At 41.3% G+C, this 26317-nt stretch overlaps 1 protein-coding gene across 2 annotated transcripts in view; it reads left to right on the top strand.

Moving 5' to 3' along the window:
* LOC133867613 (vacuolar sorting protein 3) overlaps nt 1-26317 on the top strand; it is a 71066-nt gene that overhangs the window by 43498 nt on the left and 1251 nt on the right. Inside the window, exons 8-12 of one of the 2 annotated variants that reach the window (XM_062304364.1) lie at nt 5871-6159; nt 6391-6446; nt 14175-14243; nt 14345-14456; nt 22629-22718. In XM_062304364.1, coding sequence (XP_062160348.1) covers nt 5871-6159; nt 6391-6446; nt 14175-14243; nt 14345-14456; nt 22629-22718 — 616 coding nt within the window. Of the gene's footprint in view, nt 1-5870; nt 6160-6390; nt 6447-13632; nt 13687-14174; nt 14244-14344; nt 14457-22628; nt 22719-26317 lie in introns of those variants that run through there. The other variant, XM_062304365.1, reaches the window with a different exon arrangement.

Raw genomic sequence — 26317 nt, 5'->3', positions numbered from 1 at the left:
TAGGAGTCTGGATGAGACCGGATGAGATAGACTTCTTATCAACCACTTTCGGATAGAGTTGTGCCGCACAAGACTCATACTTGGAATGAGAATCTTGTGTTGTAGTTGCTTTAATATCCTCCCTCAAGATCAACGGAGGAGATCGCACGTTGAGCTTGTACCAAAAGTTTTGAAACTTGGCGGAAACAAGGAGCTTAGTAAGAACATCAGCAATCTGATCCGAACTTGGAACAAACCGAACCACTAAGGATTTATCAGCAACTCGGTCACGGACAAAGTGAAAATTGATCTCCACATGTTTCGTACGTGCATGAAAGACCGGATTGACCGACATGTAGGTGGCTCCAATATTGTCACTCCAAAGTATTGGTGGAGTAGACTGTCCAATCCCGAGTTCTTGAAGAAGTGCACGTATCCAAAGAAGTTCTGCTGTGGTATTTGCAACTGCTTTGTATTCGGCCTCAGTGGAGGATCTTGAAACTGTCGGTTGTTTTTGTGAACTCCAGGAGATTAAATTAGAGCCAAGGTAGACACAAAAGGCACCTGTAGAGCGGCGATCATCTGAACATCCGGCCCAATCAGCATCGGAGTATGCTTGTAAGGTATTGTGAGAGTTGCGATGAAGAAGGCCATGAGAAATTGTATGCTTCAAGTACCGAAGGATTCGTTTGACAGCTTGCCAATGTGGCTAGAGCGGACGATGCATGAATTGACATACACGATTTACTGCATAGCTTAGGTCAGGCCGAGTGAGAGAGAGATACTGGAATGAGCCAACCGTACTTCGATAGAGAGATGGGTCGTCCATTGGATCACCTGTGAATGCCGAGAGAGTTGAGGAGGAAGCCATTGGAGAGGTGATCGGTTTTGCTTCATGCATATTAGTTTTCTTCAAAAGGTCCATGATATACCGTTTCTGAGAGAGCAGTAGACCCGAATCCATCTTTAGGACTTCAACACCAAGAAAATAATGGAGATCACCTAGGTCTTTGACAGCAAAATCTGCACTTAGAAGTTGTAAAAGTTCGGTAATAGCAGCCGGATCTGAGGCTGTGATGATGATATCATCAACATAAATAAGAAGATACATGGTGATTGTCTCAGTGCGATAGAGAAAAAGAGAAGTATCCGCTTTTGATCCCACAAAGCCAAGTTGAATTAGCTTGTCACTGAGTCTTGAAAACCAGGCTCGTGGGGCCTGTTTGAGGCCGTAGATGGCCTTTTTGAGTTTGCACACATGGTTAGGAAAACTAGGATGAACAAAACCTGGTGGTTGCACCATAAAAACATCTTCAGAAAGAAACCCATGGAGAAACGCGTTCTGGATATCAATTTGCTTCATGGGCCAGCCGGCTGAGTAGGCTAGAGAGAGGACTGTCCGAACTGTTGTAGGCTTCACAACTGGGCTGTAAGTCTCTCCATAATCCACCCCAGCCTGTTGATGAAACCCTTTTGCTACAAGGCGAGCTTTGTGTCGTTCTATGGAACCATCAGCCTTTCTTTTAAGTTTAAAAACCCACTTGCATCCCACAATATTATGAGAAGGATGAGGAGGAACAAGTGACCAAGTCTGATTTTGAAGAAGTGCATTGAACTCGGTTTGCATAGCATTTCTCCATTCTGGAATAGGGGCAGCATTGGAGTAGCATGTGGGTTCACAACTGGCCGGAGAAGCTACTGTCACTAAAGCTTGAGGAGCTGGATATCTAACTCAACCATCTGTTAGTTGCCGTGGCTGCACAATGTTGTTCATGGACTGAGTTCCCATAGAGTGTACTCGAGCTGGAGGCTGATCTGCAAAGGAAGTGGAACAAGGCATACTGGAAACTGCTGGAGAATGAGTGGAAGAATCAGGGGTGGACAGAGAGTGAGAAGGAGAAGAAGATAAAATTGGAGGAGAGGCCGGAGGACATATAGTGGTAGAAGGAGGAGGAAACAATGAGGGAGGAATCACAATAGGAAGAGGAACACTGGGAGACTCGGAAATAGGAGAGACCTTGGAAAAGGGAAACCGGTCTTCATGAAAGATGACATCTCTAGAGATGTACATCAGGTCAGATTCTAGATGGAGACATTTATAACCCTTGTGATTTTGGCTATACCCGAGAAAGACACATTCTTTTGAGCGAGGAGAAAATTTGTGAGAGTTATAGGGACGAAGATTTGGATAGCATGCACATCCGAAGATTTTTAGGAAATTGTAATCGGGTGGTGTATGGAAAAGTTTTTCAAAGGGAGATTGATGATGTAACAAGGGAGTTGGCATGCGATTAATTAGGTAGCAGGATGTAAGACAAGCTTCATCCCAATATTTTTGGGGAAGATGGCTGTCAGTGAGCAATGCCAAAGTGGTGTCGATGAGATGTTTGTGTTTACGTTCTACACATCCTTGTTGTTGATGTGTATGAGGACAAGAGAGACGATGAGTAATACCCACAGATTGAAAGTATTGATGAAGATTACGATACTCACCACCCCAGTCAGATTGAACACTTATAATTTTATGATTAAGTAAACGTTCAATCATGATTTGAAATTGAAGAAAAGTGGGCATGACATCAGATTTTGCTTGAATTGGGAAAACCCATGTATAACGAGTGAAAACATCAATGAACGAAACATAATAACGATTTCCATTAATTGAAATAGTAGGAGATGGTCCCCATACATCAGAATGAATTAACTGTAAAGGTTTACAAACTTTAGAGATAGTTGGATAAAAAGGCAATTGATGACCCTTTGCTTGAGCACATGCAGAGCAAAAAAGTTGGGCCTTATTGGAAATAACTAGAAGTTTAAACTGAGACAAGACACGCTGAACAGTGCAAAAAGCTGGATGACCTAAGCGCTTGTGCCAGGAGGCTGGAGTGGTGCGTTCACCAACAAGAGCTTGATTTATTGACGACGACGACGACGAACTGGATGGAGAAGGAAGCAATTGATAGAGGCCATCTTTAAGTTGCCCGTGATGAAGAAGCATCCCGGTTTGTTTGTCCTTGATCAAAAAATAAGAAGAATGAAATTCAAAGAAAACTGAATTGTCAAGGGCAAATTTTATAACGGACAAAAGGTTTTTACAAATAGAGGGGACGTGCAGAAGTTGATTTAAGATGGACTTACGACGAGACAAAGGAAGAAGTGCAGTACCAATATGAGAAATATTCAAACCTGTTCCATCACCTATGCGGATTTGGTCTTGGCCGTGGTACGCCTCTTGAGCCAAATTGAGATTCTGAAAGTGTCCGGTGAGATGGTGAGTTGCACCGGTGTCAGGATACCAGAGGTCCTCGGCTGGTAGTACAGGGGAGGAGTAATAACCCTGTGGATTGGATGGCTGGTATGACTCGTGCTGTTGGGATGCCTCGGGTTGTTCCTGACGGTAGTAACAACGAACTGCCGTGTGACCGGGCTTGGCACAAATCTGGTAGTAAGGCCGAGAAGAAGCTGCATCCGGGGAGAAGTAGGAACCGTGGCCTCTGTTGCTGTTGAAAGACCCGCGGTCCCGGTTGTTATGACGACCGCCACGACCATGGAAGCCTCGCCCGCGAAAGGTGGAATTGCGGGTGGTGATGTGTGCAGCAAGTTGGGGAACATCAATGATCGGGATTTGTTGTTCGAGGCGCATCTCTTGAGCAAGGAGATGGCCATAAAGTTCATCAAAGGACAGTGGGTTGACTCGGGTTGTGACCGACGTCACAAAAGGATCATATTCGGAGCCGAGTCCTTTGAGGAGAAAAGATACGCTCTCAAAATCATTGAGAGGCTGTCCGGCGGCCGCAAGCATATCATTGAGTGTCTTGATGGTCTGAAAGTACTCGGTGATCGAGCTACTGCCTTTCTTGACCGTTGCGAGCTGGAAATAAATTTGCATGACCCGAGCACGGGCTTGAGAAGCGAACATGGTGAGCAGCGTGTTCCAGAGAGAAGAAGTCGAGGGAGAGCCGACTGCATGGACGACATAGGGCTCGGACAGTGTAGAAATTAAAATACTAAGGATCATCTGATCCCGTTGATTCCAAGCGAGGAAATCTGGGTTGACGACGGTGGCTGGTGCTCCGGCAATAGTGCTGGGATTGGGAATCGTCTGGGCAGGCGGTTGAGAAGAACCATCGAGAAAGCCATAAGCGTCTTGGCCTTTGATATACGCAAGAATCTGAGTTCGCCAGGCCATGAAGTTGCCTTTGGTAAGTTTAATATTGAGGTTATGGTTCATATTTTTGACTGAAAAGATAATAGAGGGCTGAACGGGTGGTGGGGGATGCTGTGAAGCATGAGAAGCTGCCGATGTGGCAGAGGATTCGGAGTCGGAAGCCATGGATCACGACGTTAGTCGATGATTTGGCTCTGATACCATGATAGAACAAATATATTAGGCTGTAAAACCTTGCTCTATAGCTGAGCATTCATTGAATATTTATAGGAGAATTACAAGAGTGCATAATAGACTAAGACTCCTATACACGCTGATCATAATAGATTAAGACTCCTATACATACTGAAAGTAGGACTCTTTAACTCCCATCTATTTAGCATACAATTAGACTTAGGACTCTAGCTTAGAACCAGGAGTCTGGATGAGACCGGATGAGATAGACTTCTTATCAACCACTTTCGGATAGAGTTAGACTCATACTTGGAATGAGAGTCTTGTGTTGTAGTTGCATTAATATTGTGTGTGTGAGAGAGATATCCATTGCGAAACCTCCTCCCTTCACTAATATTCTCTTGTGGAATGTGGTCCTTAGAATGTTTGGAATAGAGTGGGTTATGCCGATGCGGGTGGTGAAGCTCTTGGCATGTTGGAGAAGGTTTGGTCGAAGTGATTTTAATTTTGCAGCAGTCTCTTTCTTTTTACGTATGGCATCGCCACTCCCTTTGGCGGCATCCACTAATTTTGAACTTAACTCAAAAGCCATATTTCGATCCGGGCGTTTTCGGGATGCCCCTACTAATTTTTCCTTGAGAAAGGATTGCGAGAAGACGAGCTTGGATCTATAGCTTTGTTTCCTTAAACCTCTCTTCAAATGGATATCTGTTAATGCCCTTTTGATGCCTCTAACTTTGCATATTTTTGTGCTTTTTTTCCTTATTCCTGATCTTGCTTAGTGTTTTCTCTTGTATATTTTCTTTGTACTTGAGTTGCGTCCCATACGCTTTTAATAAATTTGCCTTATATAAATAAATAAATCAGAGAAACTAGTACCACTTCAAACTGCACTTCTCATTTATCATGAGCTTGTGGCACGGATACTTCAGAAAGGGTGCCTTATCCATATCTAATATATATCGGATAATATATATCTGATACTTCATATTTAAGGTCGTTGGAAAGGTTTAAAGCATCTTCTCTGTGAAGTACAGATTTCGGATGATTGCATACTTAAATTGTTGGATACAACTATAGAATCTTTAAGAACAATGTATCATTTCCACTAAGATATGATGATTCACATAACTACCATCTCATGTTGCCCTTATATGAGTATATTAATATCATCTGTATAATAATTTTAAAGTTTTGTATCTTACACTTATCAAAAAAAAAGTTTTTATCTTACTGGTTATTCATAACCCAATTAGGTAGTATATTTTGTTTCAATAGCAATGTTTTCTTCCTCATGGGTTTCTTCTCTCTTAATTCCCCCCTGCCCCCCCCCCCCCCCCCCCCCCCCCTTTTATAATGCTTTTGAAGCTCCTCTCTCTCTCTCTCTCTCTCTCTCTCTCTCTCTCTCGTAAGCCTTAGCTTCCCGATTCACCATTTAACTCCTCTTGCCAGAAAGTCTCTCCTTCATTTCTCTCTCCCTCTCTCTCTCTCTCTCTGTGTGTGTGTGTGAGTATGAATTTGTTTTCATCTTCTTTTGATTGTGCAGGTACATTCAGTGGTTGATTGAAGATCAGGACTGCGATGATACTCAGTTCCATACATTATATGCTCTATCACTTGCCAAATCAGCCATTGAAGCCTTTGAAGCAGACAATGCTTATCAAAACGCTGACATTGGAAGGTTAGGCAAGGCAGAAATTTCTTATAATAGAATGAACTTGATCTTTGAAAGTCCTGTTCGAGAAAGGCTGCAGATATTTTTACAGTCTTCGGACTTGTTTGATCCAGAAGAGATTCTTGACTTGATTGAAGGATCAGAGTTATGGTTGGAAAAGGTCCATTGGTACTCTTATAATTACGCTGTCCTGAATTTGGCTTTTCTGATTTATACTTATCTGAATATGCTGATTATGTACTATTGAGACCTCTTACATCTTGATGACTTTCATCATTTCTTTCACTCTGATGTTAGTTCAGGCATTAAAGGCATTGATACTTTTTTAGTGCCAAATGATTGGTCTTGCCTTTTGCTAACTGCTAAATGTTCTTCCTGACATTATGAACAGGCGATTCTTTACAGAAAACTGGGGCAGGAGGCGTTGGTACTCCAAATTTTGGCCTTGTAAGTCTCAAATAATTTCCCATAGTATCCATAATAATAACACTTATCAAAAAAAGTATTCATAATAATAACTGGTAACCACTTTAAATGGGGGATAATTTTACATTATTTTGGGCACTAGTAGTAGTATTCACATCTGATTTGTATGAGGCATTCTGATTCACGCCTTACCATTTGATCCAATAACTTCAATTTTAGATATCTTCCATAATGCATTCTTTTTCCTTTGTGGTAATAATTATCTTTGGTTCTCTTAATTCTCCAACCAACTTTATATGTGGTCAGTCTTGCCTGTAGAAGACTCGCAATTCAACAGTTGCCTTGCTAGGGATGGCAATGGATTGGGTTAATTGGCTAACTGACTCTAATGGGGCAGGTTTTGAAATAACCTAATCGAGTAAGTGCAGGTTCAGGTTTTCTTGTGCCTTAAACATGTACTATAAGCATATACAAACAATATATATTTAAACTTATGTGGGATCTTACTTATGTGGGATAGGAGAGTGGTGGAGAAATTGGAGGAATGTATAGGTAGATATACGGTTGCTTGTTCTTTCCGCAACATTGGTGATAATGTTTCTTGGGCGTTTGGGGGGGTTTATGGCCCTAATGATGACAGGGATAGGAGGGATTTATGGATTGAGTTAGCTGGATTGATGAATTGTTGGGAGGTGCCGTGGTGTATTGGGGGAGATTTTAATGTTGTTCGTTTTCCGAGTGAGAGGTCGGGCATGGCCAGTTTCTCAGCTGCTATGGAAGAATTTTCAGACTTCATCTTCATGCAGAACTTGGTGGATCTACCTCTTCAAGATGGCCAATTTACATGGTCGAATAACCACACATGGTCTAGAATTGATAGATTCTTAATTTCTGTGGAGTGGGAGGAACACTACCCCGAAGTAGTCCAAAGGAGGCTTCCAAGACTTCTGTCCGATCACTTCCCTTTGTTTTTGGATTGTGGGGCACCAAGAGGAGGAAAAAGGTCTTTTAAATTTGAGAACATGTGGCTGAATTATGAGGGCTTTGTTGAGCAAATCAATAAGTGGTGGTTGTCTTATGAGTGTTCGGGTTCTCCAAGTCACATTTTGGCGTTTAAACTGAAGGCATTGAAGACGGACTTGAAGAAATGGAATGCTGAAGTGTTTGGTGATATAGGGAAGAAGAAGAAGGAATTATTGGAGGGCATTTGTGAGCTGGATGCAGTTGATGAAGACCGAGGCCTAGAGGAGGAAGAGAAGGTTCGCAAGATAGATATGTCTAGAGAGCTGGAGAAAACTCTTCTGTGTGAGGAAATAATTTGGAGACAGAAATCCAGAGCTTTGTGGTTGAAGGAGGGGGACAAGAACACAAAATTTTTTCACAGGATGGCCAACTCGCGTCGCAAATTTAATCAAGTGGATTCTATAAGTATAGATGGTGAAATCTCCAATGACCCAAAGGAAATTCAGGAGCATATAGTTCAATTTTTCAAAAACTTGTATGTTGAGAATTCTTCTTGGCGGCCAAGGGTAGAGGGCCTTTCTTTTCTTTCAATTGATGAAGATGAGAGTAGCTGGATAGAGAGAGGGTTTGAGGAGAAGGAGGTGTGGGAGGTCATCAGAGATTTCAATGGAGATAAGGCTTCGGGCCCCGACGGTTTCACTATGGCTTTTTTTCAGAAGTGTTGGGATATCTTAAAGCATGACATTATGGCTGTTTTTGCAGATTTTCACTCTCGAGGCAAGTTTGAAAAGAGTTTTAATGCTACTTTTGTCTCTCTGATTCCAAAGAAGAATGATGCTGTGGATGTGAGTGATTTTCGGCCTATCAGTCTTATTGGGGGAATTTATAAGATTATTTCCAAAGTCCTTGCGAACAGGTTTAAATCAGTGTTGGGTAAGATTATCTCAAACACCCAAAATGCGTTCATTGGTGGTCGACAAATTTTGGATTCAGTGCTTATTGCTAATGAATGTGTGGATAGTCAAATCCGTTCAGGGGAGTCTGGGTTGCTGTGTAAGCTGGATCTGGAAAAGGCCTATGATCATGTGAATTGGGACTTCTTACTCTACTTATTACAACGTTGTGGCTTTGGGGAGAAATGGAGAGCTTGGATTCGTTTTTGTATCTCTACGGTGAGATTCTCCATCCTTGTCAATGGAACTCCGACGGGTTTCTTTACTAGCTCTCGCGGGTTGCGACAAGGTGATCCTCTGTCGCCTTTATTATTTGTGGTGGTTATGGAGGCTTTGAGTCGGATGTTGGCTGCTGCGATGGAGCAGGGTTCGATGACAGGCTTTACTGTGGGACATAGTGAGTCAGAGGCAATAGTAGTGAATCATTTATTGTTTGCTGATGATACGTTGATTTTTTGTGGAGCGGAAGAAGAACAGATTCGACATCTGAGGTGCATTTTCCTTTGTTTTGAGGCAGTTTCGGGATTAAGGATTAATTTAGGAAAGTCAGAAATTGTTCCTATTGGTGAGGTGGAGGATGTTGAAGGGTTGGCCCATCTTATGGGTTGTAGGGTTGGATCGCTTCCTATGACATATTTGGGTATGCCTTTGGGTGCCTCTTACAAGTCCGTTCGTACTTGGAAAGGGGTGATTGAGAAAATGGAAAGGAAGCTGGCTGGTTGGAAGCGTATGTATTTGTCAAAGGGCGGTCGGTTGACTCTTATTAAGAGCACGCTGTCCAATATCCCCACGTATCTCTTGTCGCTGTTCCCTATTCCTTTGAGGGTGGCTAATCGTCTTGAAAAAATCCAGAGGGATTTCCTATGGGGTGGCATAGGGGATGAGGCCAAATTTCATTTAGTGAAATGGAACAGGATTTGTACTCCGTTGCATTCAGGTGGATTGGGAGTTCACAATCTTTCCCTGTTTAACCAAGCTCTTTTAGGTAAATGGTTGTGGAGATATGGTAGGGAGAGAGAGGCTCTATGGCGTTTGGTGATTGACGCCAAATTTGGGAGCCTAAAGGGTGGGTGGTGCTCTATTGAGGTGTCGGGTTCCTATGGAGTAGGGGTTTGGAAATATATTAGGAAAGGGTGGGAGAAGTTTTGTAATTATGTTCGGTGTGTGGTAGGGGATGGCTCATATATCAGTTTCTGGCATGATCGGTGGTGTGGGGAGATTTCTTTGAAGCTTTGTTTTCCAGTTCTGTATAGTCTTGTGAGGAACAAAGCGGCTATGGTGGTAGATAATATGGCTGTTCATAATGGCAATATTCATTGGAATGTTCTCTTTACGCGGCAATTACAGGACTGGGAGTTGGAGATGGTGCTCTCTTTCTTCGAGCGGTTGTACTCCACTCCGATTCGACAAGGAGAGGGTGACAAGTTAGTTTGGAACCCCTCTTCAAGGAGCTATTTTGAAGTAAGGTCATATTATGAAGCACTTAGTCGGAAAGAAGGTCCATCATTCCCGTGGAAGAAGATATGGTGTGCTAAGGCTCCGACAAGGGTGGCGTTCTTTGTATGGACTGCAGCTTTAGGAAAAATTTTGACTCATGACAATCTACGAAAGAGGAATATTGTGGTTATTGAGTGGTGTTGTATGTGTAAAAAGAAGGGGGAGTCTATTGATCATCTGTTACTTCATTGCGACACCGCCCGTGAGCTTTGGAGTTTTATGTTTTCTTTGTTTGGAGTTGAATGGGTCATGCCACAATCGGTGATGGGTTTGTTGACTACTTGGGGTGCTTTTCGAGGGCATGGCCTAGCAAAAAATGTTTGGCGTTTAGTTCCTCACTGTGTTTTGTGGAGCATTTGGAGGGAGCGGAATGCGAGGCTTTTTGAAGATGTCGAGACGGTAATGGTGGTTTTAAGGAAGCGTCTTCTTAACACGTTATATCTATGGATAGCTCCCCATCTTTGCCACCTAGGTGTTTCTACTTTTGTAGACTTTCTTAATTTATTAGTTGTTCCTCCTGTTTAGGGGCTCTCTTGTATACTTCCCGTGTATTAGGGTTGCGCCCCTCTGCGCTTTTTTATTGAATTTTAAATTACTTATCAAAAAATATATTTAAACTTACTTTATAGTTGTTAACTTAGGCCTCGTTTGGTGCGCATAATGATTATTCTATTAGGAAAAATGAATAGTTATTAGTGGGAATGCAGGAGTGTGGAATGGGATATACTTTTACTTATTAAAAAAAAAAAAAAAAGATAGGCCCTAATTGGAATTGAATCAAAATTACTATAAAAAACACCACATGTTTTTTTTATTTTTGTTTTTTCTAAGACTAAAATAAAAATAAAAACAACGAAAAAACCATTTAATTGTTGTTGGTGGCCGGCCACCCACAACATTACAACAATTTAAGCACTTTCTTTTTTCTTTTTCTTTTTCTCTCTTTCTTTCTTTCTTTCTTTTTTTTTTTTGGGAAAACGTTGTCTATTTCTCTTCGTAAGGGCATGGAATAATTATTCCTAGGAATAGGTCCTTATCAAATAAAAGAATGGCTATTCCATAGAAATAATCATTCCATTCCAATAATCTATTCCACAAACCAAACAGGCCCTTAGGTTACGTTTGGTACGCAGAATGACTTTTTCATTAAAAAAATCAATAGCTTTTATTATGAATGTAAGAAGGTAAAATAGAATAGTCTTGTTGTTAGAATATATGATAAGGATCTAACATTTGAAGTAGTCATTCTCATTGTCACAAGGGAATGAGAGGAATAGCTATTCCCCAATTTAAGGAATAGTCATTCCCCCATGGGTCATGAGAATGACTATTCCAAGGCTAATTCATTCCATATTCTTCTAAATAAAACCATTCATTTTCCTAATGGAATAGCTATTTCGCGTACCAAACGTAAACCTTAGTTTTTTGTGTTTGGATAATATGAATGGTTTCGAATGGGTTTGGCATGAGACAATAAACCTATTTAGGTTCGGATCAGGTTGGGGTAGAGAGCATCATATCTAGAAAGGTTTATTGTCAGATTTGGACGTGCTAATTTTAATTAGATTGGCTTGTATCAATTCAAACCCAAATCATTGCTATCCCTACATTTTGGTGAAAAATAAGTCTCACAAAAAGCAGTTAAAGACGTGTAATTGCTAGCTTTATAGCGAAATTGCGTATAGAAGTGCCTTAAAAAAACAAATCTACAAACAAAATTGTAATGGAAAAAAATAAGAAGTAAAAATATTTGTAATTAAATGATTAAAATTCACAAAAACAAACTTGAGAGCACAACACTAATGTCCCTAACTCTGAAGGTTTCATTAAAATAATGCTATCCCATTGTGTCTTAGACGGAGACAAAGTAGGAGAGATGCTACGGTCCATTTTTATATTTTAGTTTTTTCTTACTAAAATTATTACCTTAGCAATAAAAATTTCCATCGTTTACTGAAGAATGAAAGGAGATATAATCATATAAGGGTTATTTTGGTGTGTGGAATTGACATGCTAATCTTCAACCTTCGGATGTTGCCCCACGTGAACTGCCTCATGTTAATGTGCTTGGTTCCTCAGATCTCTTCCTTCATGACATATTAATTCTCTAAAACTTTTTTTTTTTGAATGAATAATGTAATATTATTAAAAAGCGCAGATGAGCGCAACTTTAGTACACAAGGAGTATACAAAAGTGCCCCTAAAAAGAGGAAACAAAAGACCTGAAACTTAAAAACTCTGCAAACGTAACACGACTCGGGCTATGATGAGCCGAAACCCATACAAATAACGTGTTAAGCACATTTCGACACAACTCCAACACTAGCATTTCTACATCTTCAAAATATCGAGCATTCCTCTCACGCCAAATACTCCACATGACACACAAAGGAACTTGCTTCCAAATTTGCTGAACTTGATGGGCGATGGATGAGGATTTTGGGGAGGAGGCTATGGCTATTTGGGATGTCATGGAAGAGGAGTTCTAGTTTTTTGCGCGCCAGAAGTCTAAAAAAAAAAGGGAGCTTCTAAATTTGCATAGTTCCATCAATTATGGTGACGCGAAGTATCCCTATAGGCGTAGGAAAGGCAAGGCACACATGTTGTAGGTTTGTTGTGCCTTGACGGGTAGTGAGTAGTCCTGTTCTTAGTTGGGTTCTTTTGTAGCTTGTTTTTGGTGTTGTGAGTTTTTGTGGGTTAGTGTTGGTTGTTCCTATATATACTTCCTGTGTACTTAGGGACGCCTTACACTTTATTTAATAAAGTTCTTCTTACTTATCAAAAAAAAAAAAAAAAAAATTTGCTGAACTTGACTGTGACCCAGCGAATTATCCCAACTACTCAACAAATCTAGTACCCGTCGCGGCATGACCCACTTCACCCCAAACAATCTATAAAAAAAAAACTCTAAATATCTCTTGCAACATCACAGTGAAGCAAGAGGTGTTCAGTGGATTCCCCACTCTTCTTACACATACAACACTATTCAACCACTACTATATGACTCCTACTTAGATTGTCATGCGTCAAGATCTTTCCTAATGCCGCTGTCCACACAAAAAATGACACCATCGACGGGGCCTTAACACGCCAAATACTCTTCCAAGAAAAAGAGACCTCTTGACTAGCTAAGGCTTTATAGAAAGTCTTCACTTTAAAATGCCCCCTCTTAGAGAGACTCCCAAACCTGTCAACCGCTCCATGCCGAATCTGATGAGAATACAACCGCTCATATAAGGAAAGGACCATCTCCACCTCCCAATCTTGTGCAAGGCGTGTAAAGACAACATTCCAATGTGCAACTCCATCTACCACAGACAAATTATCTACCACCCAGACGTCTTTAAAATGAGCAATACTGACCTTAAATATATGCTAAAATTGGAGATATTAGGAGAATTGTCTACCTTTGCTTGTTTAGTGGGCTGGTGTAGCTTCCTTTGCTGGAAGCATAGTCTGGCAATGGCCTTGCTCTTATACAAGAGTTATTGCTAATGTCACTATGCTCAAGTTGTAGTAGACCTTGATCTTGAGGTAAGGGTATAGAAAACCATTATAATTTTGTTTGAGTGAATAGCACTCTCAGTATGTTTCGGAGTTAAATGGCGCCTATTTGCTTCTTTTGGTGCTTATGGAGGGAAAGAAACAATATGAGCTTTGAGAGGATTTAGAATATACTTTGGAAGAGATTCTATCCTCGTTCTACCTTACATTGTACTTTTGGATTACGGCTTATGTCCACCCTTTGTCTTTTACTTTTGCTGACTTTCTCTTGCTTTTCTTTTTCTAATTAGGTATTTACTTTGAATACTCCCAATGTACTAAGGGGTGCCTTAAGTTTTTTTAAAGAGGTTGGTTTCTTATAGTAATAAAAAAAAATATGTTTCGGAGTTAAATTCTGCATCCGCATCCGCATCTATATATATATATATATATCATGTAAATCTGCTCAAGAATTGTGTTCTTTCATTTTTAATCCTACATATCAAAAGAATAAGATTTTAGTCTTCTAAAATGCCTAGTCACACTGAAATGGCACCTCCTCTCCTCTAAGAATTGGGTGGAGGTTGTGGTCATGGGTTCAATATCAAACGGGGGTGCATGTGTAACTTACCAATACTAATAAAGAAAAAGATATGTGGTTTGAGTTGCATTAGCCTAAGATAACTCCTTTATTGGGTCATGGAATTTTGAAAATTGAAACATCTTGCCTGGAATTCATGCCCTAAACACCTCTGGTCTAGGAGCAGGCCAGCGTGTATCTTAATATTTATCTCTAAAGATGATTAGACATGAATTACTGGATATTTCCAATTAATATACCCTTGCCTCTCAGGAAACTGGAAGATAGTGAAGCTGCTGAACAGTATTGTGCAGAGATTGGCAGACCAGATGCCTATATGCAGTTGGTTTCCTTCCTTCCTCCTATTTATTATTCATGTATTTAAACATTCTATAGCATTTTCTTGAGACACTTATGTCCTTTCTTTGATTTTGATGACCCAGGTTACTTGATATGTATTTGGATCCACAAGATGGCAAGGAGCCAATGTTTAAGGCTGCTGTTCGCCTTCTACACAATCATGGAGAATCTCTGGACCCTTTGCAAGTTTTGGAGGTATCAAATCCGTTTCACTCACATTCAAGCACCCTATTTGTCCATTATTTGCTGCTTACTTTAAGAATTCATTTGCTTTCTACAGACTTGAAAACTTACACTCTTTTTTATAGTGAGAAAGATAATAGAGGAAGTAATAAAACATTGTCACATATAGACTACTTGTTTTTGTCCATTGTTTTTTCGGCTCTGTTTGTTCCGACGTAAAACGTTCTTAGCTAAACACATTTTCTAGGAAAACTATTGATTTTCCAATATTTAGCTGTCATCCTAAACATGTTTTTCTAATCACATTTTCCGTTGGTTGGCAAAGGCTGGTGTCAGTTGGAGAGTGGGTGGTGTTTAGGGTGTGCCGTGGTGTTGGTGTTTGCTGGGAGGGAGATTTTAATAGAGAAGCTGCGGACGAAAATTCTTTTACGCTTAAAAAAATGTAAACCTTTTTATGGAAACAAGTTGTTTTACGGTTAACCAAGTTTTCCAAGCACAACCAAATACTTGAAAATGCTGAAAATGTTTGATGTTGAAACAAACAAAGTCTTAATGACAAAATTCTATTAAAGGAGACTAGTGGATATTTAAAAAATGATTCTATGTTTGGCCAGAGTTGTCAAAGGCAAGCTTAGAACTCGGGAGGTGAGGCAGCCTCGTTTAGTGCCTCAGCTGACCAGAAGTGTTTGGATTGATTTGGGATTTATTTGGAAGTCCAAGTTCAAATGACAAATCAACGTATAATACGAGAATAAAAAATCATTTTCTCATTCTAGATAGGTGTTTCTCTTGTATGCTTCCTCTGTACCAAGGTTGCGCTTTGCGCTTTTAATGATATTTCGATTTATTATAAAATAAAATAAATAAATAAATAGAATAAAAAATCCTTGCATTTTTTTTTTCATATTTTACATTCGGTTGATAGTTATAAAATTATCTTTTATATTCCTAAAATGACATTGTTTTTGTTAATGAAACCAATCTATTCATTAATGAACTAATTATATTTTGGCGTTACAAATGGATTTGCCTTGTTTTGTGAAGAAAAAGGAGTTAAAAAATAGGGAAAAAAGAAAAAAAGAAAAAAGCTTAGTATGTGAAAAATTAATAGAATTTTTATGCAAGGATCTGGAGGGGTTAGATTCTTATCTTCTAAATTGTTGTGGAATCTTAAAATATGGAAGAGAGAATCGTGAAGTTGTTATGTCCTAGTTTGCTTCCGGGGGCCTTGCAGATTGAGCGGTCGAGTCTAGGCCTGTGTCGACAGGGCTTGGGCAGATTGGTACAGCGGGGGCTTCTCTTACATCTCCTTCATTTGGCCAATCTCCTTTGCCGGCAGGTTTGGGGTGATCTGTCTTGTCTTCTTTTGTGCACGCGTCTTCCTTCTCTCCGGTTTCGACGTCCTTGGGTGGTTTTTCCGGCCAGAGGGGTCTGGTTCTTCGACGGCGGTCGTGGGTAACCCATTTGGTGGTGCTCTGTCGTTTTCATGTTCTCTGGTGATGGTGTAGGGTCCTCGTTCGGTGCCTTTTCTTCTTCAATGACTGTGGTCAATAAGGAAGTCACTGGAACTGAGGGGTTTTTTTCCAATGCCGAGCTTTACTGGAGCTGGGCTAGTTGCATGCGATGCCAATTCTTCGGCTGCGGCTACTTTGGGTGAGAGGCTCCGCTTTTCTAGTCCAGTGATGTTAGAGTGTGGGGCTTGTAAACTAAAAGAAATATTAGGGTTAAAGCCTTAGCACTTGATGCTTTGGTTTTGATATTGATATAGTATATAAAGAGTGGTACAGGGTGCCGTGTATATGGCATTCTATAATTACAAAGATATATTCTATATTTACATAGTTTAAATATGGTAAGTGATATTCTATCCTAAAGGCCGTTGTGTGTATTGAAAGGAATGGAGGATATGCTAGCCGTTGTAGGTCTGATATGGTGAGGATCTTCTGTCATCTACTTTAGGTAGTCTTCCTTGAATCACGGCTGATTGCTCTAGGGTTTGTCGGCTGTCACTGAGTGAGGTTGAGGCTGTAGTGTGAGGTTTGGTTGCTGTAGTGGTGGTTGAGTAGGTTGAGGAACATTCGGGTAGGCTTGTGTCCTTAACATGGCTCCCATCTACCCCTCGGAATCTAAGTCGGTGTTGAGATACCACCGAAGATCGAAGGTAGGCCGATGAGCTCAGGTGGACATTTCTTTGTTGGCCAAGACTGTGGCGGCGTTTAGTGCTCCGTTGGTTCCGTTTTTGGGTGGCCCTTCTCAACTATTGGTCTACCATGGTCCAAAGTCCCTTGGTTGCCCAACCCTCGTTTGGGGGAGCTGGGTCTGCTCTCCTTTCTCCGTTCAGCGTGGGTGGGTTCCCTCTCTCATCTCAATGGGATGGTGGTCTTATGGGTGATCAGTGGCTACGTTTTTCGCTGGTGCCGCCTAGGCCATTGCTGTCCTCAGTTATTGGGTGCTCCCCTAAGTTTTTGCGTGAAATGTCTTGGAGGGAGCAGCAGTCACCTCGTGTTTTCAAGGTGGACGAATATGCGAAGGGGAGGGATCTTGAGGGATAGGTTATTGGATACCCTGGGGCAGTGCAAGTTGCAAGGTCTTGTTATCGCACTATAAGGGTCTCTTATGGGGGGAATGAGCAGGATTTTATGGAGTTTTTGGCTCTAGTTGATAAAGGGCAGCGCCAAGAGGTCTCTGTCTTTTCTTTTAGACTGAAAGGGCATAGAGAGAGCTTAAGAATGTGGTGTATTTGGAGGGAGCGGAATGCTCGTCTGTTTGAAGATGTAGAGACACCTATGGTGGAGCTACGGAAGCGGTTGCTCAACACTTTATATTCTTGGATAGCGCCACATCATAGTTTGAGTGTCTTTTCTTTTGTAGACTTTTTAAACTTACTTTCTGTTCGACCCGTTTAAGGGCTCTCTTGTATACTTCTCGTGTATAAGGGTTGCGCCCCTTAGCGCTTTTCAATAAATTGCAATTACTTATCAAAAAAAAAAAAAAAAGAATTTAGAGTGTTCGATCAACTTCAATGCTAGGGAAGTTGGTTCTAGCCAGGAGAAAGGCAAGAGGGCCCATGCGGTTGTAATGTAGCCTAGGTCGCTTTGCGGGCATTGGGTTTCCATGGTGGTGTTTTTGGGGGTTTTTCTATCTTTTGGTTTTTTAGGGTTTTTTTTGTTTGTTTGTTTGTTTGTTTGTTTTTGTTTTTTGTGTTCTTTCTGTTTTTGTGTCCTTTTAGTATACTCCCTGTAATTTTATGTTTTTAATTGGTTGATTATTGTTCAACAGTAGGGCAAACATGATTGTCCCGTGAATCGAAGTCATTTGAATTTGTTTTAGATTCGGAGGGTAAATCTTTTTGTCTCAAGATTATCAAGTGGGGTTTAGGCTCTGCCTGTTCTGTTCATTTGGGTCATGAAGGCATTTTCTAGCTTTTGTCGACAATAGAGGGGGTGGCAAGCTTAGCTAATAGCAAGGGCTTCTTTCGAAAAATCAGGACCGCATGCACCGTCATCCTCTGTCAAAGATGCTTCAATGTCCATGGGACTTACTTGGCTATCGAAGAGTTCAATGGAGGAGGGAGGTGAGTGATTATTCTACTCCCTGAAGGCAAAGAGAATTGGGGTTGGTGTGGCTTTGGGAAGGTGCTTCGTTTCCTGTTGGCACCATATCTCACTGTGAAACAACTTCCTCTGACGTTTCATGGAGATCCCTGCATTGGCAAGTCAGTCTCTCAGACAGTTATGGCGGTTAAAACCACATGCACTTCTGCCCTTGGTGCTACATCGAGCTCAGATACATCGTCATGGTGGTTGAAAAGCTCTATAAGTCTAAAACAATAGCGGCCATGCAAACTCTCAGCACCGGAACTCAGTTCCCTATTGCTACTAGTTCTGGTGCGATGTCAAGCTCGAATGCAACATCATTGGAGGATGGCCAAACCAATAGGACAAAACCAGCACCCTATGTGAGGACAAATCAACGTACGCATTTCGGTACAAGCAAGAACGATGTGGCTTACCATTTAAATTCTCATTCTCGCCCACGTCACACATTTGTTGGAACTAGCGTCGACATAAAGACCAAAGAGGAAGACAAATGGGGAGGTAGCAAAAAGGCTGATCTTATGAATTTCTTTCATAATGTCCATGAGCATGAGAGGTTTGTGAAGAGTCTTAATGCCACTTTCATTACCCTTATTCCGAAGAAGCTTGGTCAATTGGAGGCAAGGGACTTCAGACCTATCAGCCTGATAGGGAGCGTAGATCTTGGCAAAAGTTCTAGCAAATAGATTGCAACCTATAGTTTTTTTGATAAGTAGATTGCGGCCTATAGTGGGAACCTTATTTCCAACAGCCAGAATGCTTTCCTTGGGGGGCGTCAGATTCTAGACTGTTCTTATAGCCAATGAATATCTGGACAGCAGATTGAGATCAGGAATTCCTGGGGTTTTATGCAAACTTGACTTGGAAAAGGCTTTTTTGATCATGTTAATTGGGACTTTCTTTTCTATATTTTGAGACGTACGGGATTTGGCTCTAAATGGAGGAAGTGGATTTTGGCATGTATTTCCACGGCTCGCTTCTCGATCCTGATTGACGGTAGCCCGCATGGCTTCTTCGATAGCTCTAGGGGTCTTCACCAAGGGGACCCTCTATCTCTGCTTCTCTTTGTTTTAGTAATGGATGCCTCCAGTAGAATGCTTTCTAGAGCAATGGAGGGGGGCTTTCTTTCTGGCTTCCGAGTTGACAATCTCAACAACTCCTTAGAGATTTCACATCTGTTGTTCACGGATGATACTCTTATTATGTGTGATGCTAACGTGGATCAAATTCATAATTTGGACCACATTCTTTTGTGTTTTGAGGCCATCTCAGGTTTAAAGGTTAACTTTCAAAAATCCGAGTTAGTTGCAGTGGGGGAGGTCCCATACATTGAGGGGCTGGCAAATATCCTCGGTTGTAATATCTCCTCTTCTATTGCGTTACTTGGGTCTTCCTCTTGGTGCTCCCTTCAAATCTAAAGCCATTTGGGATGGGGTAATTGAGAAAATGGAAAAAAGGCTGGCGAGTTGGAAGAAGATTTACTTGTCCAAGGGAGGATGCCTTACTCTCATCAAGAGTACGCTTTCAAGTATTCTCACTTATTTTCTATCTCTCTACCCCCTTCCAGCTGGCTTAGCCAAAAGACTTAGGGTTTTCAGAGAGATTTTTTGTGGGACAGACCATGTGGGGAACACAATTTACATTTGGTAAACTGGAAGACTGTTTGCTCCCCATTTGCGAGAGAGGGATTAGGTGTCAAAAACCTTACTCTGTTTAACAAAGCCCTGCTTGGTAAATGGCTTTGGAGGTTTGGGATTGAACAAGATTATTATGGAGGCAGGTGATTGCTTCGAAGTACGGGATCCAAAGAGGGGGGTGGTGCTTTGAGGAAGCGTGAAGTTCTTATGGGGTTAGTCTCTGGAGGTATATTAGGAAAAATTGGGGAGCCTTTTCCAATTATAATTCCTTTAAATTGGGGGATGGCCTTCGCATTCATTTCTGGCATGATAATTTGTTGGTGCGGTGATAGTGCTCTAAAGTGTTCTTTTCCTGAATTCTTTTCCTTAGCTCGTAACTAGGAGGCTTTGGTTTCAGAGTACATGGATCACTCCAGTCCACACACCCTTTGGAACCTTAATTTCATGCGAGATGTTCATGATTGGAAAATTGAATCTCTGGATTCTTTTTTCACTCTTTTATACTCCATAAACCCACGTTCGGGAGCTACAGATAGCATGGTGTGGACTCCTTCAAGCCAAGCATGGTTTTGTAGCAAAAAGCTGCTACAATATGTTAACTTCTCCTAGCAATGAAAAACCTAGTTCATTCCCCTGGAAAAGCATTCGGAAGGTGAAGGCCCCTCCGCGCATTGCTTTCTTCTTATGGGCCATAGCTCTGGGTAAAATCCTCACGGTGGACAATCTTAGAAGTGAGGGTTTCAGTTGATTAATCGATGTTGCCTTTGTAAGAAGGATGGGAAAACTATTAATCATCATTTCCTCCATTGTGAGTTTTCTATGGATATCTGACACTTGGTGCTTATCAGCTTTGGGGTCTCTTGGGTCACACCTGGTAACGTGCCTCAACTGTTCCATTGTTGGAAATTTCTTAGGCATAGACATCCTAGAGAAGCTATCTGGAAAGTTATTCCAGCCTTCTTAATGTGGAGCATTTGGAGAGAAAGGAACCGTTGGATCTTTGAGGATAGTGAGTCCGATGTGCTACTTCTTAAATCCTCATTCCTGAGATCTCTTCTGGATTGGGCCCTTGCTCATGTTCCTACCTTCTCTTCAGGGAATTTGGTAGACCTGATTTGTTTTCTAGATTGTAATAACAGCTAGTTCTTGGTGCTCTTGTTTCTCTTGTTTAGCAGCTAGTTCTTTGGTGCTCTTATTTTCTTGTATGTGTATGAGGATTTTCCTCTTCAATAAAACTTATTATTATTCATAAATAAGAAAAGTAAAAAAAAAAAGAAAAAAGTAAGGCATGCCTAGATTAAAATAAAAATAAAAATAATAATAAGATAAAAAAACTTGAAAGAAAGAGAGAAGGGGGGGGGGGGGGGGGGGGGGGGGGGTGGGGCTTAGAGCACTCCCAATGGCTTAGCTATTTTCCCTTTTTAGCTAAGATAGCTAACCAAATCACCAAAAACTCCCTCCATCCGGTTATGTAAGTGAAATCCATTTTAGATTTTTTTTCCATTTTTGCAGTGTCACGCCACGTGGCGTGACACTGTGCGGCAACCCATCCCTTTTTAATTCATATCTCTCTCACCGTCTCTTCCTCTTTTCCTTTTTCCTGAACCCTCTGCTTTTGTTTGTCTCTCTATTCACTCTCTTTCACTCATCATCCTCAAGCTTTAATGAAACAAAGTCTTGATTTCTTGAGTTTCTTGTTGAACGGCATTTGGTTGACTGATTTTGGTGTTTTTAAGTTTTGAGGATTTTTGTCGATTTGTGTTGGTTGACTGGTTTTCGTAGATTTTGGGCATTTGGTTGATTCCTGAGCTTATGAAGATTTTGGGCATTTGATTTCCTGAACGTTATTTTCACAAGTCACAAGTCATAAATTTCCTTTCCTCTTTTGATTCTTTTTTTCTATCAAACTAGTGCTGGTTCCCTTTGTCATCTTTTTAATTTTTTTATTTATTTTTTGAGAACTTGTGGTGGTTTTTCGGTTGAGGTGTGGTTCTCTTGAACGTTTTTGGTGATGCAGTGGGTTTGATCTTGGTAGGCTTGTAGCAGCTGTTTGGGTTTCTGAATTTTTTATTTTTTATTTTTTGTGGTGGCCATGCCTTATTTGGAACTGGAGGTAGACCAGTTTTTTGTGTTGGTGCTGGTGGCTATGTAGAAGAAATACAAGTTGAGACAGGGGCACCACAGGGGCAGTTGGAGGGGCTGGAGTTTGTTGGGGTGCTAGAGCCAGAGTAGTATATGGTTTTGGTAGCTGAGAAAGATGTGAAAAGAAAGGGAAATTAGAAAAAGTTCGAAGAAAATGGAAATTTGGGGTGATTGGTTGTTTAATTTGGTGTATTTTATGGAGACGAGTTTTTTTAATTATAATGAATAAAAAATTAAAAATAAATATTATTTTAATAAAATAGAGAAAAATTTAGATAAGCTGATGGATGAGGTTTTGGAAATTAATTAGCTAAACTAGCAAAAGTAGATTTTAGTTAGCTACTTTACACTGAAAAATGGCTAAGCCATTGTGAGTGCTCTTAGTGGAATTATGTATATTTCTTCTAGAATTATGTGTAAATATTGAGACAATGCATTTTTTTGAATGGACCCCATATGAGAGTCTCTATAATTTAGTGTTGCATGCCCAGTTAAAGAAATTGGTACACGTTTACACTAATTTGAATTTGATGTCTATCAATGGTCACATGATGCAGTGTTGTGGAATTCCAAATCTTTATTTTTTGTGTAGAGTTGGGCCATTTGGAATTGGAATATAATGCCTGCTCAAAACACCAGGACTTAACTACGGATTTGCAATTGGACCCTCCAATTGCCAAATCCAAAGTCCAGTTCAATCCCATATCTAGGGATTCAAACAGACCCAGAAATTTGTTTGCTTTAGAAATTTTGTTGGGAATTTTAAGTTATTATGTGCTTACCGAAAACTTTGGTCTTCGATATTGCAGAAATTGTCCCCAGATATGCCCCTCCAACTGGCCTCCGAGACAATATTAAGAATGTTCAGAGCTCGCCTTCATCATCATCGTCAAGGGCAGGTAAATATATTCTGAATGTGAGATTTCTCATAATTTGATGACAAAATCATGAATTATGGTAACAAAGACGTGTCTCCTTTATGAATCTTCAGTCTTATTCTTCTCCAAATCATAGTTGAATTGTTTGTTTTTAAGCTTTAATGGTGATCTCTTCATACATGTAACAGCATAGTTCATCTTCATTAGTTGATCTTTTATCTTTATGGTAACACCCCTTCAGTCTGGTTCCTCTCCAAATCATAGTTGCATTTGATGATCTTTAATTTGGGTTGTTTCTTCCTTAGGTAAGAGCATGAATTGTAAAGGTTCTTTTCACTTATTCTGTCCATGTCCTTTCAACTGTTCCATTGCCTTTGCAGTTCCTTGAATTATAGTGTGTTTACATCAAGCCAGCTCCGTTTGGTTTTCTCAAGCCACTATCCTTGCAGGGAACCCAATTAATATAAAAGTAAATGATCCACTGCCAAGTACTGGTATTAACTTTATTGAAGTCAACATAGTCTATGATCTACCTTTATGATCATCTCTCTCTCTCAAAACAGTCTCTTGTTGTGGCTTTGAGCCAAAAAGAGAAGAGGGGTAGGGGTATCTTGTGGTAACAGCTCGATTTAGAATTCAGATTGGTTCTGAACTAATAAAATCCAGTTGAAAGTGGTGTTGATTTATATTTTCTAAACAAATGCAACATAAGCATGATAAAACAATTCTCTCTCTCTCTCTCTCTCTCTCTCTCTCTCTCTCCTCACCCCTCTTCTTTTCCTCTCTATCCACCCTAGCAGTGGCACATGGAGGTGCGTCACGCTAGGGCTTGACCTATTTTAGCTTCTACGACGCTCGTCGTCCAGTGGTGCCCTCTTCAGAGCGTCCATTGGTGGATTTTGGGGTCAGTTTTCTTCGTCTTCTCTAACAGGTTGGAACTTTCATCGGAGCATTTTTGGGTCTGTTTTCTTTAGTCTTCTCCGATAGGCTGTTACGCAGGTACATCTTCGTGGTGTTTCTCCTAGAGGCTTCTCAGTACAGCAGACATGGAGGGCTGATTCTCCGTGGAAGCCAAAGCCTTCTACTTTTCGGTGAAGGCTGAGGTGACTGAGATTCATTTGGAGGAAAGGAGTAAGGGGTTTTGTGGGTATATCTTTTTGGGTCTCCAGAGTTCTGAGTGGCTGTTGGCCACAGTTGAGGAGGCGCTGAAGGAACCAGTGAAGAAGGATTTTGTCAAAACCTTCCAGGAAGATGTGAATGTCTTGAAGGTTGGTGGGGGTGGTAATAAGGCCAGTCGTTACCTTGAGGTGGCTTCCTTTGTTGAGGGTGGTCATAAAGGGGTTGTTTGGCTCTCTGAAGGCCGTGAAGGATGGGGTTGGTCTCGGATTGTGGGTGAGTTGCGGAAGATGATTTCTTTCTCGGCTCAAAGGCTCGGCCACTGGTTTCTGAGGTGTCTAGATTGGAGGGGATTAAGAAGGGGGGTGTCTCATCCCGTCGTTTGGGTGGGGGCTCTCCTTTTTGCGGAAGTGGTCCGGGGGGAAGCTGGTTCTCTTGTCAAGCATCCAGGTCTGCGGGCTTTGGAGGTAGGTGGTCGTAAAGGGGTTGTTTGGCTCTCTGAAGGCCGTGAAGGATGGGGTTGGTCTCGGATTGTGGGTGAGTTGCGGAAGATGATTTCTTTCTCGGCTCAAAGGCTCGGCCACTGGTTTCTAAGGTGTCTAGATTGGAGGGGATTAAGAAGGGGGCTGTCTCATCCTGTCGTCTGGGTGGGGGCTCTCCTTTTTGCGGAAGTGGTCCGGGGGGAAGCTGGTTCTCTTGTCAAGCATCCAGGTCTGCGGGCTTTGGAGTTAGAGCGAGGTGATTTGGATTTGTTTCCGGAGGCGTGGTGTAGGGTAGTTGAAGATGGGAGATTGGCGGTGAATTGCTATGCTTTGGAGGAGCAACTGCTTGGGTCGATGAAGAAGAAGACGAATCCAATCTGCTTCCTTGGTGAAGGCGAGGCTAGGAAGAAGAAGAAGGTAGGGCATTTTCGTTCATGGAAAAAGCTTCTAGAGTGGCTTTGGGCTGCTTTGGACCGGGTTTCAAATTCTGGGTTCAAGTGGGCTAGGCTAGGTTTGAAGCCCAAGCGTGGCAACCAAGCTGGGTCTAAGGCTTTGGTTTTTTGCAAGCCTTGGGTCGGTTTTAGTAGCTTCTGATCCTGATTTTCTGGGTTTGTCGACCGGTTTGGAACCCGTCTCCGCTCATGCTCAACCTGAGGCGTTGTTGGTTACTTCTGTCTCTGGCTCTAAGTTCTCTTCACCCCCTCTGAAGTGAGAGCAATAAACTTCATAATTCTAATGATGGGCCAATTGATCATCAACCTATTAATTCTGAGCATAAAGAAAAGAAACTATATGGCGAGAATCTTTTGCATGCAGGTGATTCAGATATGGAAATTGCAGATTTCATTAGCCTTCTTGCTTCTAATGGTTCTGGCTATGGAATTGAGAACAACGGAATTTGTACTTCTAATTACAGACCTAGTGAGTCAGTTTCTAAACCTGGTAACTCTGTGGAGAGAGAAATCAAGCTTAACTGTGAAAACCTGGGTGACAATGATGGCAACATTCACAGTGAAAAATGCCATTTCGTTCAAGGAGACCTTGATAAAAATGTTGTTGACGAGCCATCTATCATGCAAGTGAGTGTTGAATTGACTGGAACTGCTACACTTGCTAAGAAGTTGAATAGCCTTAACTCTATAGTCCATGCCGAGAATGTTTGCCTTGCTGTTCAAGATTCAGCCAAGTCGGAGAGGCCTTCTTCGGCAAGTGTTGATGTGGGTTTTCTCCGGCGGGGTTTTTTGAAGCCGGGCCCTCTAGGTCTCGGGGATGTTCTTCTCTAGCAGTCCCATATCCCCAGCAGCTGTCGGAGGTTCCTTTAGATCAAGTCAGTGATCAGGAGGGTTTTGTGGATAATTCTCACTTGTCTGCAGTGAAGGTTGTTTCTCCCTCCTTTTTGGGTTGTAGCTCCTCAGACATTCCCATTGATGGCAATGGTGGGGTGTCACATGGTGAGGACGATCCCTCCTTGGAGTTTCTGGATGCAATTGAAGAGGACCTTCTTCGGATTGTGAAGCTTGGGCATCCAAAGAACAAAGCTATGAGGGAATTGTGGAATCTAAATAGCTCTATTAACTACGGCAATGTAAGCGTGTCTTCTCGGCAAATGAAAGGCAAGGCTCACATTCGGTAGCGTGTATGCTCCTTGTGCTTTCTAGGTTTGAGGGTCCTAGGTTTGAGGGTTTATTTGGGTTCTTCTTGTAGTGTGTTTGCTCCATGTGGGTATTGGGTTTGAGGGTCTTAGGATTGAGGGTTTGGGTTTCTTCTTTTGTTTTGTTTGTTCCCGTATATACTTCCTGTGTACGTAAGGCGCCTTACGCTTTTTTATAAAATTTGTTACTTATAAAAAAAAAATTGTAAACAATACGATGATTGCATTTTAGCTATCTAAGGAAATATGTCCATACTGATTCTTGAAGGCAAAACCAGGAAACTCAGAACAGATTCCATATTTTAACAGAACTGAAACCCAAAATATTTAAACGCAGTCATATTAATTATAACTGCCCCAGGTCCACTCTC

This window comes from Alnus glutinosa, chromosome 5, assembly GCF_958979055.1.
Source record: "Alnus glutinosa chromosome 5, dhAlnGlut1.1, whole genome shotgun sequence".
NCBI classification, from domain to species: Eukaryota; Viridiplantae; Streptophyta; class Magnoliopsida; order Fagales; family Betulaceae; genus Alnus; species Alnus glutinosa.
Note: the sequence above shows the minus strand (reverse complement) of the source record. Positions and strands in the feature narration are given on the sequence as shown.